The sequence below is a fragment of the Bombyx mandarina genome, chromosome 03 (assembly GCF_030267445.1).
Source record: "Bombyx mandarina strain Sakado chromosome 03, ASM3026744v2".
In the NCBI taxonomy this organism is placed as follows: Eukaryota; Metazoa; Arthropoda; class Insecta; order Lepidoptera; family Bombycidae; genus Bombyx; species Bombyx mandarina.
The window spans coordinates 11,477,358-11,491,872 of NC_143210.1; the positions used below are offsets into that span (position 1 = coordinate 11,477,358).

At 38.6% G+C, this 14,515-nt stretch overlaps 2 protein-coding genes across 2 annotated transcripts; one reads left to right on the plus strand and one right to left on the minus strand.

The window, feature by feature from the left end:
- Positions 1–1,605: 1,605 nt before the first annotated feature.
- NGR-A34 (neuropeptide receptor A34) lies at positions 1,606–9,236 on the plus strand. The gene is made up of 7 exons (XM_028173568.2): positions 1,606–1,718; positions 2,975–3,278; positions 4,142–4,320; positions 5,708–5,830; positions 6,756–6,950; positions 7,605–7,778; positions 8,710–9,236. The coding sequence occupies exons 1-7, from the start codon at positions 1,644–1,646 to the stop codon at positions 8,914–8,916; spliced, it is 1,257 nt and encodes a 418-aa protein (XP_028029369.1). The 5' UTR covers positions 1,606–1,643; the 3' UTR covers positions 8,917–9,236.
- A 275-nt stretch (positions 9,237–9,511) lies between these two features.
- Positions 9,512–14,515, minus strand: LOC114242341 (SET domain-containing protein SmydA-8). The gene is made up of 3 exons (XM_028173465.2): positions 13,162–14,515; positions 12,552–12,736; positions 9,512–10,208 (listed from the first exon to the last, which is right to left on the minus strand). Exons 1-3 carry the CDS (start codon positions 14,462–14,464, stop codon positions 10,059–10,061), a joined length of 1,638 nt encoding a protein of 545 aa, XP_028029266.2. The 5' UTR covers positions 14,465–14,515; the 3' UTR covers positions 9,512–10,058.

Sequence of the window (14,515 nt, forward strand, 5' to 3'; positions counted from 1 at the left end):
CCACTGAGAAGATTTGGCGAGAAACTCAGTGGCCTGTGTCTATGGGTTAATTTGCTCGTCGAACCCTTCGTCGCAAGCGACGGATTCGACGGGGACGGTGACCGGTGCTTGTGGTGCCTCAAAGCACCGTTAATGGATCGGGTGGATCCGTAATGACGTGCTTTGGGCGACGTCAACTGTTTAGCATTTGGTCTACAGGATCGGGTATGTATTTTCCAGCGGCCACGACAAGAGGGTTCTCATGTCGTGCCGCCTTCTGGAAATGGCGCAATGATGCTGACTGTAGATACTTCCTAACAGAGTCGAGCTCCAGGTCATCGTGGAGATCCACTTACCTCAGGAACCATGGTGCTCCGACGGCTATCCTGCAGAATCGGGATTGAATAACCTGAAGGGGCTTCAACTTGGTGCGGGCCGCGTGAGCGAACACTACGCTTGCATACGTCATGACGGGGCATATGCAGTTTTGTAAAGTGTATTAAGAGTTCCTCCCGGTTCGCGCTCTCAAAGAAATTTAAAGTATTTTATACCAACGTTTTGATTTAAAAAAAAAATGTTTCGCTTTATTAAAATGTCTTTAATAAATTATCAACTATAAACAACAACATAATCCACGGATCAATCAACAACAACAAATGGTGATTAATACAACGAAATTAAATTTTATCATGTATCGATAATATATCGATAGTTTCCAGACGATGTTGACATGTAGACAAATGACAATACTATGTTATCTTGTACCTACATCCGTCCGATACACCGCCTACATAATCAGGGCGATTAAATAACTCGATAAAATACCCCTAGTTCGCTCACCGTCGAACATAATTTGAAGCTATCGGTCATGTCAGTTATTAGTGATGTGACCAAGGCATTTATTTCGTTAAAAAAAACTCGAGATTTTTTGCATATATACTAATTATAATTTTAAACACAAGATTTCTAGACGAAAACAATAATGGACAGGAGGAAGATAAACCGTTTTTTATGTATGCCATCAATAATTGATAGCATGTAATTGATATACAGGATGGAAAGCGTACGGTCGAACTTTATTTTATGATTGAAAGTGTACTGGTGGCCCAGAGGCCTTTCCAGTTTCACCAGGACAGGTGGGCGAGCAAAGGCTCAGCCAGGAGGGGTGGGATTTGCTTACAACTGACTGAGCGCCTCCGAACCTTTGAAATGTCGAACCTTTGAAACGCCAGAGTTAATGCAACCGGCTTGGCATTGCTTCGATAAAATGTCGATATCCGGGTATTACCCTCGACCGACTCAATGTCACGGTAATTAGCGCTGCTGACAGCTAAGCCGAGGGTCATAACTTCTAATCCCACATCGGTAATCGTTTGTATGATGAATAAGTCTATTTGTTCTCTATTAAAACGCTTAATAACTATGTGCAATCAAGCTCCAGATCCCACACTACGGTTAATAATTAAGCTCCCAAATCATGGAAAATAAACGATATTCTCTTTCGGAACTGCGCAATTTCGTTACAAAATCCATATGCGATAACGAAGCTTTCATGGTAATGGACTACTGTTCTCTTATCTCGAGTACGACGGGAAATGTCGACAACTCACTCGTTTAGTCGTGCCCCTGGACTCAACTATGGTGCTTATGGATATGTACTAAGCATGGATATCGAAATTGACTATGAAGAAGCGGAAAGCAGATTTCTGTCAAACTGGAGTGGCGATTATTTGGATGATGTGAGTGAAAATTGTATTTTGTATTTTTGATAATTCGAATGTGGATTGATGCTTTGGTCGACATATGCTTTTTTAATTGTCTTTTGTAGGCAGACGAGTATACGGCCCGCCTGATGGTGAATGGTTACCGTCGCCCATAGACGCAATGCCGGGCGTAGAGTCAAACCGCTGCCTACCATTAAGTATTTGTTTTTCCTTCTTTATCAGCATCGGTGGTAGTTTTTCCAGAAAACGCTGTGCTATCTGATTAAATAATGTCTTCTGTAACTTGAAAAACTGATTGTTTTGCGATTATAATTGATAATTAAATATTATTTTTATTTGCCTTGAATCTTTCTAAACACAAAAACGATTTCAAAATTAGTTGCGCAACGATTTTGTTAAATTTGCAAGGGCGAATATGGCTTAAGTCATCGTGGCCTAATGGATAAGACGACCGGTGCATTCGTATGAAGCGATTCGAATTCGAATCCTGCAGGCGGGTATTTCCACGGTGAAGGAACGTGTAATTAAAAATCGAACCCGTTACAATTATAATTTGCGTAATTACCGCTGGTAGGACGAGAGTCCGCTCGGTTAGGTATCACCACCATGTCTATTTCTGTCGTGAAGCTGTAATGCATTTTGGTTTGAAGGGTGAGACAGTCGTTGTACTGTAAAACCTAAGACCGTAAAACTCGTGTCTCAAGGTGGGCGTTGGTATTTACTTTGCTGATGTCTATGGGCTCCGGTAACCACTTAACACCAGGTGGGCCTTAAAAACGCTAATGAAGACCACGGGCGACTTTCTTGGGTCCGCAAGAGCAAGCTGTTCCACATACTCTGCGCACCCCCTAGGGCCGGAGACCTCGTAGGAGGTACGGCCCCCGATCGGAAATTATTTTTTACCCCGAACGACTAATTTTATAAGCTATGAACCTTTCGAAAGCTTTCTAGAGGCTTATAATAAAACTAGGTAACAGACACAACAGCTTCGTTACAAACTGGACCTAATGCCTTGATTCGGTTTTTAAAACATAAAATATTTTTTTTTTTTTTTTGGTTTCATGTGTGTTTTAATGTTTCCGAAGCGAAGCGAGGGCGGGTCGCTAGTTATTCTCATAAACCTCTCGCAGGTCTGCTGGAAGAGATTTCTTAAAGAAACAAGCAGTGCCTTTGTACATAATTTTCCTATTACTCTGTACTATGTCTTCTTTTTTGTGTGTATATAAATAAATAAATAAATAAATGTTACTCATTTTCTTTTTTCTATTCAGCTGGATACTTCCCAATATCCGTTTCCCAATGTGCTTTGGCACGTGAAGCCCGCCGAAGAGATGGCCATCAAGTCTTCCATGATGATCCTGGTCGGAGTGAGCGGTATTTTCCTGAACTGCGTCATCTTAACTATTCTAATTAGAAACAAATGGCTTTGGAGCCCAAGCAACTGTCTGATCGGAAATATGGCGCTAATAGACTTCCTGCTACTGTTCTTCTGTCCTTGGTTCATGCTCGTTCGAGATTTCTTTCAGAATTACGTGCTGAAGACCTTTGGATGCCGCTTCGAAGGGTTCTTACAAGGTAAACTAAATAGGTGGTGCTTTTTACTGGTGGTAGGACCTCTTGAGAGTCTGCGCGGGTAGGTACCACCACCCTGCCTATTTCTGCCGTGAAGCAGTAATGCGTTTCGGCTTGAAGGATGGGGCAGCCGTTGTAACTATACTTGAGACCATATAACTTATATCTCGAGGTGGGTGGCACATTTACGTTGTAGATGTCTATGGGCTCCAGTAACCAGTTAACACCAGGTGGGCTGTGAGCTCGTCCATCCATCTAAGCAATAAATAAAAAAAAGAAATGTGCCTTTTAAATGACTGACTCGGTGGTGCTGTAGTTAACGGTCCTGAATGTTACGTCGAGGGTCGTGGGTTCAATTCCCACGTCGGACAAGCATTGTATGATGCATAGATTTTCTCTTTGCCTGAGTTATCTACATATATTTAAACATATACAAGTATGTTTATCAGTCTCTGGTACCTATAACACAATGCTTTCTAAATTAGGGATGAATGAGCGTGCGTGATTTATTCACAGTTATTATTATTTTTAAATAGTGCAATTCAAAAAAATAATACTTCAGTGATCTTAATCCCGAACAGATAATTCAGGCTTTGTCTAAAAATTGTTTTAAGTCACATTGTTTACTGAAGAGAAATTTTAGTTTTTTTTTATTTATTGCTTAGATGGGTGGACGAGTTCACAGCCCACCTGGTGTTAAGTGGTTACTGGAGCCCATAGACATCTGCAATGAAAACGCGCCACCCACCTTGAGAAAATAGGCAGGCTGATGTTACCTACCGGCGCGGACTCACAAGAGGTCCTACCACCACTAAATAATTTCATTTATTTTAAGAATAGGCTATGATTGTATTGTTTTTTCACAGCATCACTGTTATTAGCTAGTGTCGGAGCGGTTATGCTAGTATCCTACGATCGGCTCGCGGCTGCGGTGTTGACCGCTGAAGCTAGAATCACTAAAGACGCGGCCCCTAAAGTTATCGTGATCACTTGGATTGTTTCTAGTGCTTTAGCTCTTCCTTGGACCATTAAGAGGAAATACGTTGTGAGTTAATTATTTTGTACCAGTGCTATTTTTTTATTAGACCCAATGTATGCCACTGCACTATTACATTTCATTGTGTCACTATTAACATTAAATAAATCATTAAAGTGATATAAATAAGATTTATGTTCAATATCGTCACAGCGTGAAACGAAACGTATTTGCTAATTTTTTATATTATCTGTGCATTTTTCACTCGATCACGTCTTTGGCGCCTTTTTTAGAAATTTTCATATTTTATGTCTAAACTGTCGGATTAAAAATATATAAAATTACTAGATGACCCGGCAGACTTCGTAGTGCCTCAGTCGATAAATAAAAGACCTAAAGTTTTGTATAAAAGAAACTTAAAACAAACAAAAGAAATCCGTTGGACGGGGTACAGATCAAAGGAATAACAAAATTGTTATTTTTATAGAATTCCGAGCATTTTCATATTTATCTACCTTTTAAACCTTCTCTGGACTTCCACAAATAATTCAAGACCAAAATTAGTCAAATCGGTCCAACGGTTCTCGAGTTTTAGCGAGACTAACGAACAGCAATTAATTTTTATATACTTAGTCTGGCCATAAATACTGTTACAATTAAAAATAAAAAAAAATCTTTTGCAAATTATATTTAGATACATTTTCACAAAACCGACCTACCTATTAATATTAAATTAGAATTAAATAGTATTAAAAATGAAAGTTGCTGTTGAAATTTTGTTGAAAATGAAATTATTAAAGTCTTTTTTGACACAATACATGCAAAGGCTATTTTATGGATTTTTAAAGGTGATTCAAGTTGGACTTTTAGATAGATTTTTAGTTTTTCAATACGTTTTTATTGAGTTGGTGTATTTGTTTGTTTCTACATAACGAAATCTTTGGACTTTATTTAGTTGATTTAAACTTCAAGATGTCTCATTAATTTTTTAAATTTGCACACGCGCACGAAAGATGACAGTAAAATAATTTGCACTAACATCCTGATTAGTATCAACAAAATAAAAACTGATTATTAGGTCAGTTTGATATTCCAGTATGCTTTTTTTAGCTTTTAAACGACATTTTATATAATTATTATTATATTTCCTATAATATTACTCACTGTCAATTGATGTAAGTTATTTGATTTAATATTTATTGTATTACTCGTGTGTATTAATTAATGGTAAAAACGTGATTAATTTTTGTTTTATTCTATCTTTAACATACCATGTAGTGCATCCATCTAATAAAAAATAGCCCAAAAAATATAGCCAGTCTTTTGTTATAACTGCCATTGATTAAACATAATGTAAATAAAATTTAACACACAATGACAAGTTGTTGAATTAATACAAACCTTAACCGAAGTTATTTCACCAATTAACTAGCATAGGTATCTTAATATCTTCCAGGAACGTCAATGGCTGAACTATTTAGAAACTTTTTGCGCCGAAGACGTTCAACTCCTCGGAATATATTGGCACCTACTTCTCACGATGCTAGTATGGGTTCCTTTGGGCATAATGATTATTACTGTAAGTCAGTAATGTATTTTTACTAGCCAATAAGTTAGCGTTTAGTTACTGTATTTTCTTTAAACTGTATATTGTAATACTAATTACTTACAATTTCATTTTTATTAATACCGCTATTTTTATTGGCGATGAATAAACAACACGCTTTAAGGAACACGTCATATCGGATCCTCCCGATTCACTAACGGTGCTTTTAGGTACCTCAAGCACCGGTCGTGGTTTTCGTTGAGCCGTTACAACGAAGGGCTCGGCGAGTAAATTAACCCACAGACACAGCTCACTGAGCTTCTCGGCGGGTCTTCTCAGTGGGTCGCGCTTCCGATCCGGTGGTAGATTCTGCGAATCACGGCTCTTGCTAGGGTTCGTTTTAGCAACTTCGTCAGGTTTGAGCATCGTGAGCTCACTTACAAGCTCAGCCAATATAGAATAACCCCTTGAGGTTACTAGAATAGGTAGGAAAAAAAACGCTTTAACGAAAATTAAACCTAAGAATAATATGATTTAGTTACTAATAGCAGGGTATATTGTAAGCAGCGGCAGTCATGTGTTCGGGTTTGGTGGGTGGGTCAGCCGTTGTAACTATACTGATACCTTAGAGCTCATATCTCAAGATGGGTGATGGCATTCATATTGTATTATCTATAAACTTCGGTAGCCACAAAAAATCAGGCGCCGTGAGCATGTTCATTTAACTACACAATAAACATAAACTTTAAAGATAACTTTTTTTTTAGTCTAAGCACTACAACTTTAGCTACAGCTTAAGCTTAGCATAGCTTTTTTAATTGAAATAAAGCGCTATTTATTTCAATGGATTACAACCGCACGCGTATTATGGAGAGTTTTGAATCATAAAAATTTGCGGCTATTTCAAATTTACAACACAAAGATAGTGTATTTAGGTTTGGTTTTTTTTTTAAATCAGTATGGCGTGATTATGTGGCGCCTTCAATGGAGTGCTAGAGCCTTATCATCACGAGGTGGAGGCAGATCGGTAACCAGAGCCAAGGGAAAAGCCATGAGGATCGCGGCCTTAGTATTGATTGCGGCTGTCGTGTGCAGAATTCCATACACAGCTCTGTTGTATTGGCGAAACAATTTGCCCCCGAAGATAAATTCTGTAAGCCCTTTATTTCCTTTTTTTTCCGAGAGAGATTCTTTTTGGAATTTACATTCGATTTTTTTACTTACGAAATTCGAATTTAAATTTACGAATTACGTTAGATTCTTTTTGAAATTGATTATTTTGTTGCCTACGAATATTTACTGTCGTATATATTATGGATGTCATTGACAGGAGTATAGACATGCTAAATTCACCTGAAGACTCTTTCCAAACATAATTTAAAGTTGACCTCTACGACAATACGAGGTGCAAGTACTATGCAAGAGAGGTGTAGACTAAAATTCTTATTCCTTTTTTTTATTGCTTAGTTTGGTGGACGAGCTCACGGCCCTCCTGATATTAAGTAGTTACCGGAGTCCATAGACATCTACAACGTAAATGCCGCCACCTACCTTGGGACATGATTTCTAAGTTCTCAGCTCAAATGTACAATGGCTGCCCCGCCCTTCAAACCGATACACGTTACTGCTTCACGGCAGAAATAGGCAGGGTGGTGGTAACAACCTGTGTGCACTCATAAGACGTCCTACCACCGGTAAATATGCTACACGCTACAATCATGTTGTGATGTCCCAAGAATTTGGTAGCCAGTTAAGACTAGTTCGTAAAGCTCGTCGGCCCATCTAAACCGACATCTGTACTCAACAGGTCGACGGCAGTTTCTCAATAATGTGGTTCGCGGCCAATTACCTAATGTACTTGAACTGTACCATCAATCCTCTGATTTATGGATTCACCAACCTAAGATTTAGGAAAGCTATGGACCGGACTCCAGGAGTGGCTTGTTTCAAGTTCGGATCATGGTGTTGCGTTTGCACTTTTGTTAGTAAAATATTTAATTATCATTCTTATTTGTCTCCTCCATATAGGTAGGGTTGGCACAGCGAATTTTTCTATTCCATTCTCTTCTATCAGCCGTCATCTCAACACTCATTCTTCTCTCTCTCTCTCTCTCTCTCATATCGTCATTCACACGCTCCATCCATGTCTTCTTTAGTCGACCTCTTATCCATCTACCTAGCACTGCCATTTCCATACGTCTCCTAGTCACATGCATCTCATCTCTACGCATGGCATGTCCACACCACGCTAACCATTTATTTTAACCGTTAATTATTTTATTCATATTTTTAGGATTACATTTTTATCTAACCCCAAAACCAATAGAAGAGGGTCAATTAATATGGCCAAACATGTTATTATCAATTCGGATACTATTACTTCAATCTAATCTCTATTTTATTACTTCTGTGTGTGGAGCAGTAATCGATACGAGTCCCAGTCATCGTTCTCGTCGAACCCGTCGCTTGCGGCGAAGGACTCCGCGAGTATATTAACCCACAGAGGTAGCCCACTGAGTTTCTCGCCGGATCTTCTCAGTGAGTCACATTTCCGATCCGGTGGTAGATTCTGTGAAGCACTGCTCTTGCTAGGTTAGCAGCTCAGTGTCAGCAACGTCATCAGGTTTGAGCCCCGTGAGCTTACCTACTTGTTAATGTTGCGCCGAAATGGCCTCTCAAGGCCATCGGCAAAGGTAGGAAAAAAAAAAGAAAAATACGAGTATGATGGAGGCAGGAAAAATTGGCCCACAAAACGACCTCTACTTCTCTGCCAGGGCGTGTTAGGATCTCTCACAGTTCGGTATCAGGCTTTGATGGAAATAAGCGCTTCGATCAGGAAGGACAGTCGTTGTCATAATTCAAGAAAAGCGTACTGCTTAACCATATACCATTGCACATTTTCATTTTTCCAGTTCAAAAGAAGAAACTTTATGGCCGGCGACAAGAATACAGAGAAAATATTCGTCATAGAAAATTCTCCGGGTCCAAACAAGAAACTGTCCAGAGTCGTCAAGAACATTCTTCACATTAACAAAGATTCTATTGAGTTCAGCATTAAAATCGACGAGATGACCACAAAACCGACTAAACTGACTCCTTTGAAAAACGAACAGTTTTGAAACCACGTTAACTTTGCGGGTATTTAATACAGCGTTTTCTAAGTTCTCTTCATACCTAGTTTCTAATTTGTCTACATCTCTGCTTAACTATTTTATTTCTGCGGCCATGGTCGTTCCATCGAGTTGTTTATTTAATTTATATTATTTTACTTTAATTTTTATATGTCTCATAAATAATTTATTTGTAATTAATAGAAGTTTATTATGGGACTAACACTGATGGATCTGCGGGTTCAAAATCGGACCTCAGCGTGCTTAGTGCGAATTTTTTAAAGTTCTCGATAGCGTAAAATGTAATTGGACCTGCGGTAAACGGCAAAAGTAGGCAAATGTTCCAACTCCATAGAAATTTGAGTTAACTTATACGCTATCGAGAACGTTAAAAAAATTAAACACTAAGCACATTGAGTTCAAAGTCGGAGCTCAAGGACTACAGGGCTTTCAGTCGGATCTATTTCGGGCTAGAGGTTTCTATATAGGCTCTAAATCCAGTTGGAGTCATGAAATAAATACTTAAAATGTTGAAAAGTTTTATTTTCATTTTATGTTTGGTTTTCTATCGTTAATAATCATTCGTTGTATCCCGAAAGGCCGCAATCTGCTTCAGCCGAGATTTTTCTTTACTACCGTGTAGGCAGACGAGCATAAGGCCCACCTGATGGTAAGTGGTTACCGTCGCTCACGGACGTCAGCAATGCCAGGAGCAGAGCCAAGCCACTACCTACCGTTAAGTACTCTCTCCACAAGCCTCGTTTGAAGAAGGTCATGTCATAGCGCTCGGGAAATACCGTCGAGGGGAGCTCATTTCAAAGCCGGATGGTACGTGCCAAAAAGATCTCTGGAAACTCACTGTGGATGAACGTAGTGACTCCAGGTAGTATGGATGAACTCTACTAGATATGTAATTTAAGATATAAAAATGAAGGTACTACAAATTTATCCACTAACTTTTATCGCATATCAATACTGTCCACTTAGATTTATTTTAATTACAAAGTTATTTTGATTCATTATCTTTATTATATCCAGAGTTATATATTTCTCATACTGCATTCTTTCCTTGAAATTTTTCATTTCGAAATAAGTATTTAATTATTATATTAAACAGCACATCATATTATATGGTAAATTCATTTGTTCACTTAAACTATATTACTATTTACATCACCATCTCCATCTAAAAGTCCATTTAGTTCTTGAATCTTCATTTCCAGGGTTTCTTTCATGTTTGGTTCCACTTTCAGGATATTCGTCGCTTCTTGCAATAATCCCATGCTTTGCATCAATTGATCCTAAAATCAAGGCATTTTTATTTATTTCTCTAGCTTATTATTTGGGCACTGAGCGAAATAGCATTTACAGAGGTTCACTGAACTCTGAAGTATGCATACCACGTTTCCATTTTCACTTTGTTCGAGCCTCTGTGGTTCTGATATCGAAATCATGGATAGTTTTCGTAAGACATTTAAAACTGTCTAAAAGTGTGGTAGCGCATTTGTATCAACAACAAGTCCAATTTTTTATCCCGATCGGAATCGATTTATTTATTAAATTAGGGCTCGATATGCCATGCCATGTTTCGCTTGTTAGAGATGGTTAGGTGTCAAACTATTTTTTCAACGATTTGGACGTATACTTTGTAAGAGAAGAAATTTTCCAAGAAGCTTTGACTTCCTAGCTACGAGTACTCTGACAATGTCGCTATATTAATAAAGGGTGGTCTATTGTGATCATTTGGGATTTGACACGCTTATCTAGAAATCATTTCTATAATGCACAGTGAATAGTATAGTCTTCTGACTTGCGAATTGAAATTTTTGATTCAATTTCATAGACTCTGACAAGAAATATGGTTGCCGAAAAAAAATATAAAATCATTACCGATTAATACACTAATATCGTAGAGATACAAGAAGCGGTAACGTCATCCAAGAGACCAGACGTTTTAATTGTAAACAACGGAATTAAAAATTCATTTTATTGAATTAATAAAATGCATAAATGTTCGTATTCATTTTAAAAATGTCAAAGTAACTACGTAAAGTGTACCACTAACACATAGTTTACGTGCATTAACGTAGTCCAATTTATTTATAGTAGCAGTAAACTCGCGAATGTGCATAACTGTTATTTTCTTTGGCAGCTCTCCATAATTCCGTCTGTATAACGTATTTTAAACATAACCTAGTCTTTCATAATCACGATATTCCCTATCTCTGCAATTCGCATAGTAAGTAGCATTGCTCGATACGAATACTGCGCTCGCATTGTCCCTTAAGCCTTGTTCGGACTAGGCGAGTATTTTAGTCGAGTACCGAGTAATTTAGTGGCTAAACTACTCGCTACTGGCCCGAAAAAATAGAACAAAGTGGATTGACTTGATTAAATTATTTACTAACCTACTCGACTAAATTTTTGGTGCTCAGACACATTTAGCTACTAAATTACTCGGTACTCGACTAAAATACTCGCCTAGTCCGAACAAGGCTTTAGACTACAAAATTAAGTGTCCGACTAAGCGCCCTTTTCCCATATTATTGTCCTTTTTCATTAAAGTCGTCGTGGCCTAAAGGATAGACGACCGGTGTGTTCGTATTAAGCATGCAACGGTGTTCGAATCCCGCAGGCGGGTAACAATTTTTCTAATGAAATACGTACTTGGTAAATTTTAATGTTCACGAGAAATTGTCTTCCAGTAATAAACCCTTTCCATGCCTAGTAAAAAGTTTTCAGAAATATAAATCGTTACAAGCTCCTAGACATTCCTTTAGACTCCTTCTTTTATTTAAAACTTCATATGATTCCCTTCTTTTCTCTCCTACTATCTGTTTTTCTCTCAACATAGATAGGTCCGATTGTAATGTAAACACTACTTTTAACCATATCGTAAATACTAAATGGCCAAATTGGCATCACATATATGTATACTGATGCCTCCAAACATCCCACAGGGTGTGTTGGAGTAGGTGCAGTGGCGTAGCTACCTAGGGGCTTTGCGAGGCAGTGCCCCGGGGCCCTCAAATCCTTGCCAGAATCTCGAAGGAATAACATTGTATAATAAAAATCAAACCCGCAAAATTATAATTTGCGTAATTACTGGTGGCAGGACATGATCTGCACGGGTAGGTACCACCACGCTGCCGGTTTGAAGGGTGGGGAAGTCGTTGTAACTATACTGCGACCTTAGAACTCATATCTCAAGGTGGGTGGCGGCATTTACGTTATAGATGTCTGTGTGCTCCGGTAACTACTTAAAACCAGGTGGGCTGTGAGGTCGTACACCCGTCATACAATAAAAATAAAAAATTATTAAGTTTACCAGACGCCTTATTTGTTACTATCTGAGATTGTACATACTACAAACGCAGATACTATTGGAAATCGCTAATTTCAGATATAGTATCAAATATGCCGACTGACGGCCGTTGACGACTGCTCTACGATTCTGCGGCACAAACAGACATTACAGTGAAACATGGAACATTAACTATGTCAATGACCAAAAGTTGTTCTGAAAATTCCGGAAATAATATTCCTTATTTAAATAAAAATATAAGTTGTGATTTTAACTTAAACTTTCTTTTGTTATTGAATTTTACGTCACTAAATCGTTAATCGCACCAATGTAAGCTCACCTGGGTTCCTTCTTTCGTCAACTTTCCAGATTCATAGTCTCTCTTTGTCTGCATCGTCATTGCAGCTTGCAAATCCAGGAGTAACGTTCCCCGGAACTTAGTCCAGCCCGGTTCCAGCTTGTCAGCGATCTCGAGCAACTCATAGCAGATGTCAATTTTACGTTTTAGCAGATTATCTGACAATTCTAGGACGATAACATAAAGTTCGTTTTAGTGAACGGTTTATTTTTTTAGCACTTTTACATTAAGGACTTCGGTTTTAGTCTCACGTGGCTACGAAGCAATTTTAGTCCAACACAATTTAGTGACAAACTATAAATTTAACTTTCTTCGTCTTTTTCTTGCATCCAAAATAACACAATACAATACAGTACTTAGTTTGGAAACTAGACACTGAAGGCAAGCTTGAAATGAAATAATTGTTACATAAATATGTTTGAATAAGTTTTCTCTTTGTCCGCCATATCAATGTATGTGCGACGCCAAATAATAAAATAGTGCATAGATACTTCCAACCAAAACTGCAGCAAAAATTAAGATAACTATGAACATTTTAACACTAGCAACAGAGAGCTCAAATGCGAAAATTATAAATGAAAAATACACGCACCAGATAAAGTGTAACCTTTATAGTTTCCATAAATTTGGACCAGTGCCAGCTTCGCTTGGACGACCAAATGATTTCTCGGATGCAAAATTTGACTGTACTTTCCAATGAACTCTTCAAAATCTTTAGGGCCTCTCTTGTCCAATTTGCTTAATTCTTGATTTAAAACGTTATTCCCCGAAACCATCTGTCGGCTCAAAATAGAATGATCGCATTTTTCACATTTCCACGGCGCGTTTTCATCTAATGGATTCGTTGAAACTAGCATCGGTCTGCTTACATTTTCGTTTCCCAAAAAATTGCACAGCGAACAATAGATATTGCCTAAGTACGTGCCAAATTCGGTGGGATCCTGACATCTTGCACACGTGCAATCAAACCATTTGTTTGTTTTCAAATGCTTTCGCCGCTCCAAGGTTCCCCATAGAGATTGAGTGTAGGTAGCAGTAATCAATTCGCCTTTAGCTATCGGCACGGTTGCGATAACCGCCAAATGATACTCATCGCCAACGAAAACGTGTTTGGTATTCGGCAGGCAGCTGTGATCCATCATCGAAGAAGTCAAATAAATACCACGCAGCTTTTTGGTTCCATCAGGAGATCTAACATCAAATGAATTAGTATCAAATATTGAGGCTACTTTCAATATTGTCTCCTCGTCAAAAGGAAGTCCTAAGACCTGGTTGATAAACGTGACCAAATTAGCTTTTAGAACCAGATACAATGGTGTATTGATTCTTTCGTCCAGATGTGATTCCAAGTTCATTATGTTGTCATATTGTAGTGGATCTGACTCCTTCATTAATAAAACTCTCATCGGTGAAATGACGCAGTAAGCAGACTCAACTTTATCGGGAGATTCATATTTGATACGACAGCGATACTTTCTATTGCACATTGCATTGCATTCTGGCTTGTGTACGTCTGATTTCTCACACTGAGATCCGCACATGGGCCATTGGCATTTTGTGCACTTGTAAAAGTCACAGGTACCACTCAGTGGCTCTAATCTTTTCCCGCACGTTAAGCAAAGAGCTGGAGAGCAAATTTTCGGCCCGAGTACTGCAGGTTTTTCTTTTAAAATCATTTCGCCTTGCTTTATGTCTCTCGTAGCTATCATATGCCGTCCTAAAGTGTCCGATATTTGTATTTTAAAAGCGCAACATTTCAGCCTGTGACCCTCACGCCATCCCAGTTTTTGGTGAGCCCTTGAGCAGTAGTAGACCTGTTTGCATCCCCCGCACGTCTGGTTAGCTGGTTGCTGACAAACTTCGCACACAGGTATTTCGCGTTTCAAGTACTCCATGATTCGGCCAGAGTTGGCCAAACACGCCCGTCTCGGCTGCTATCTAATACA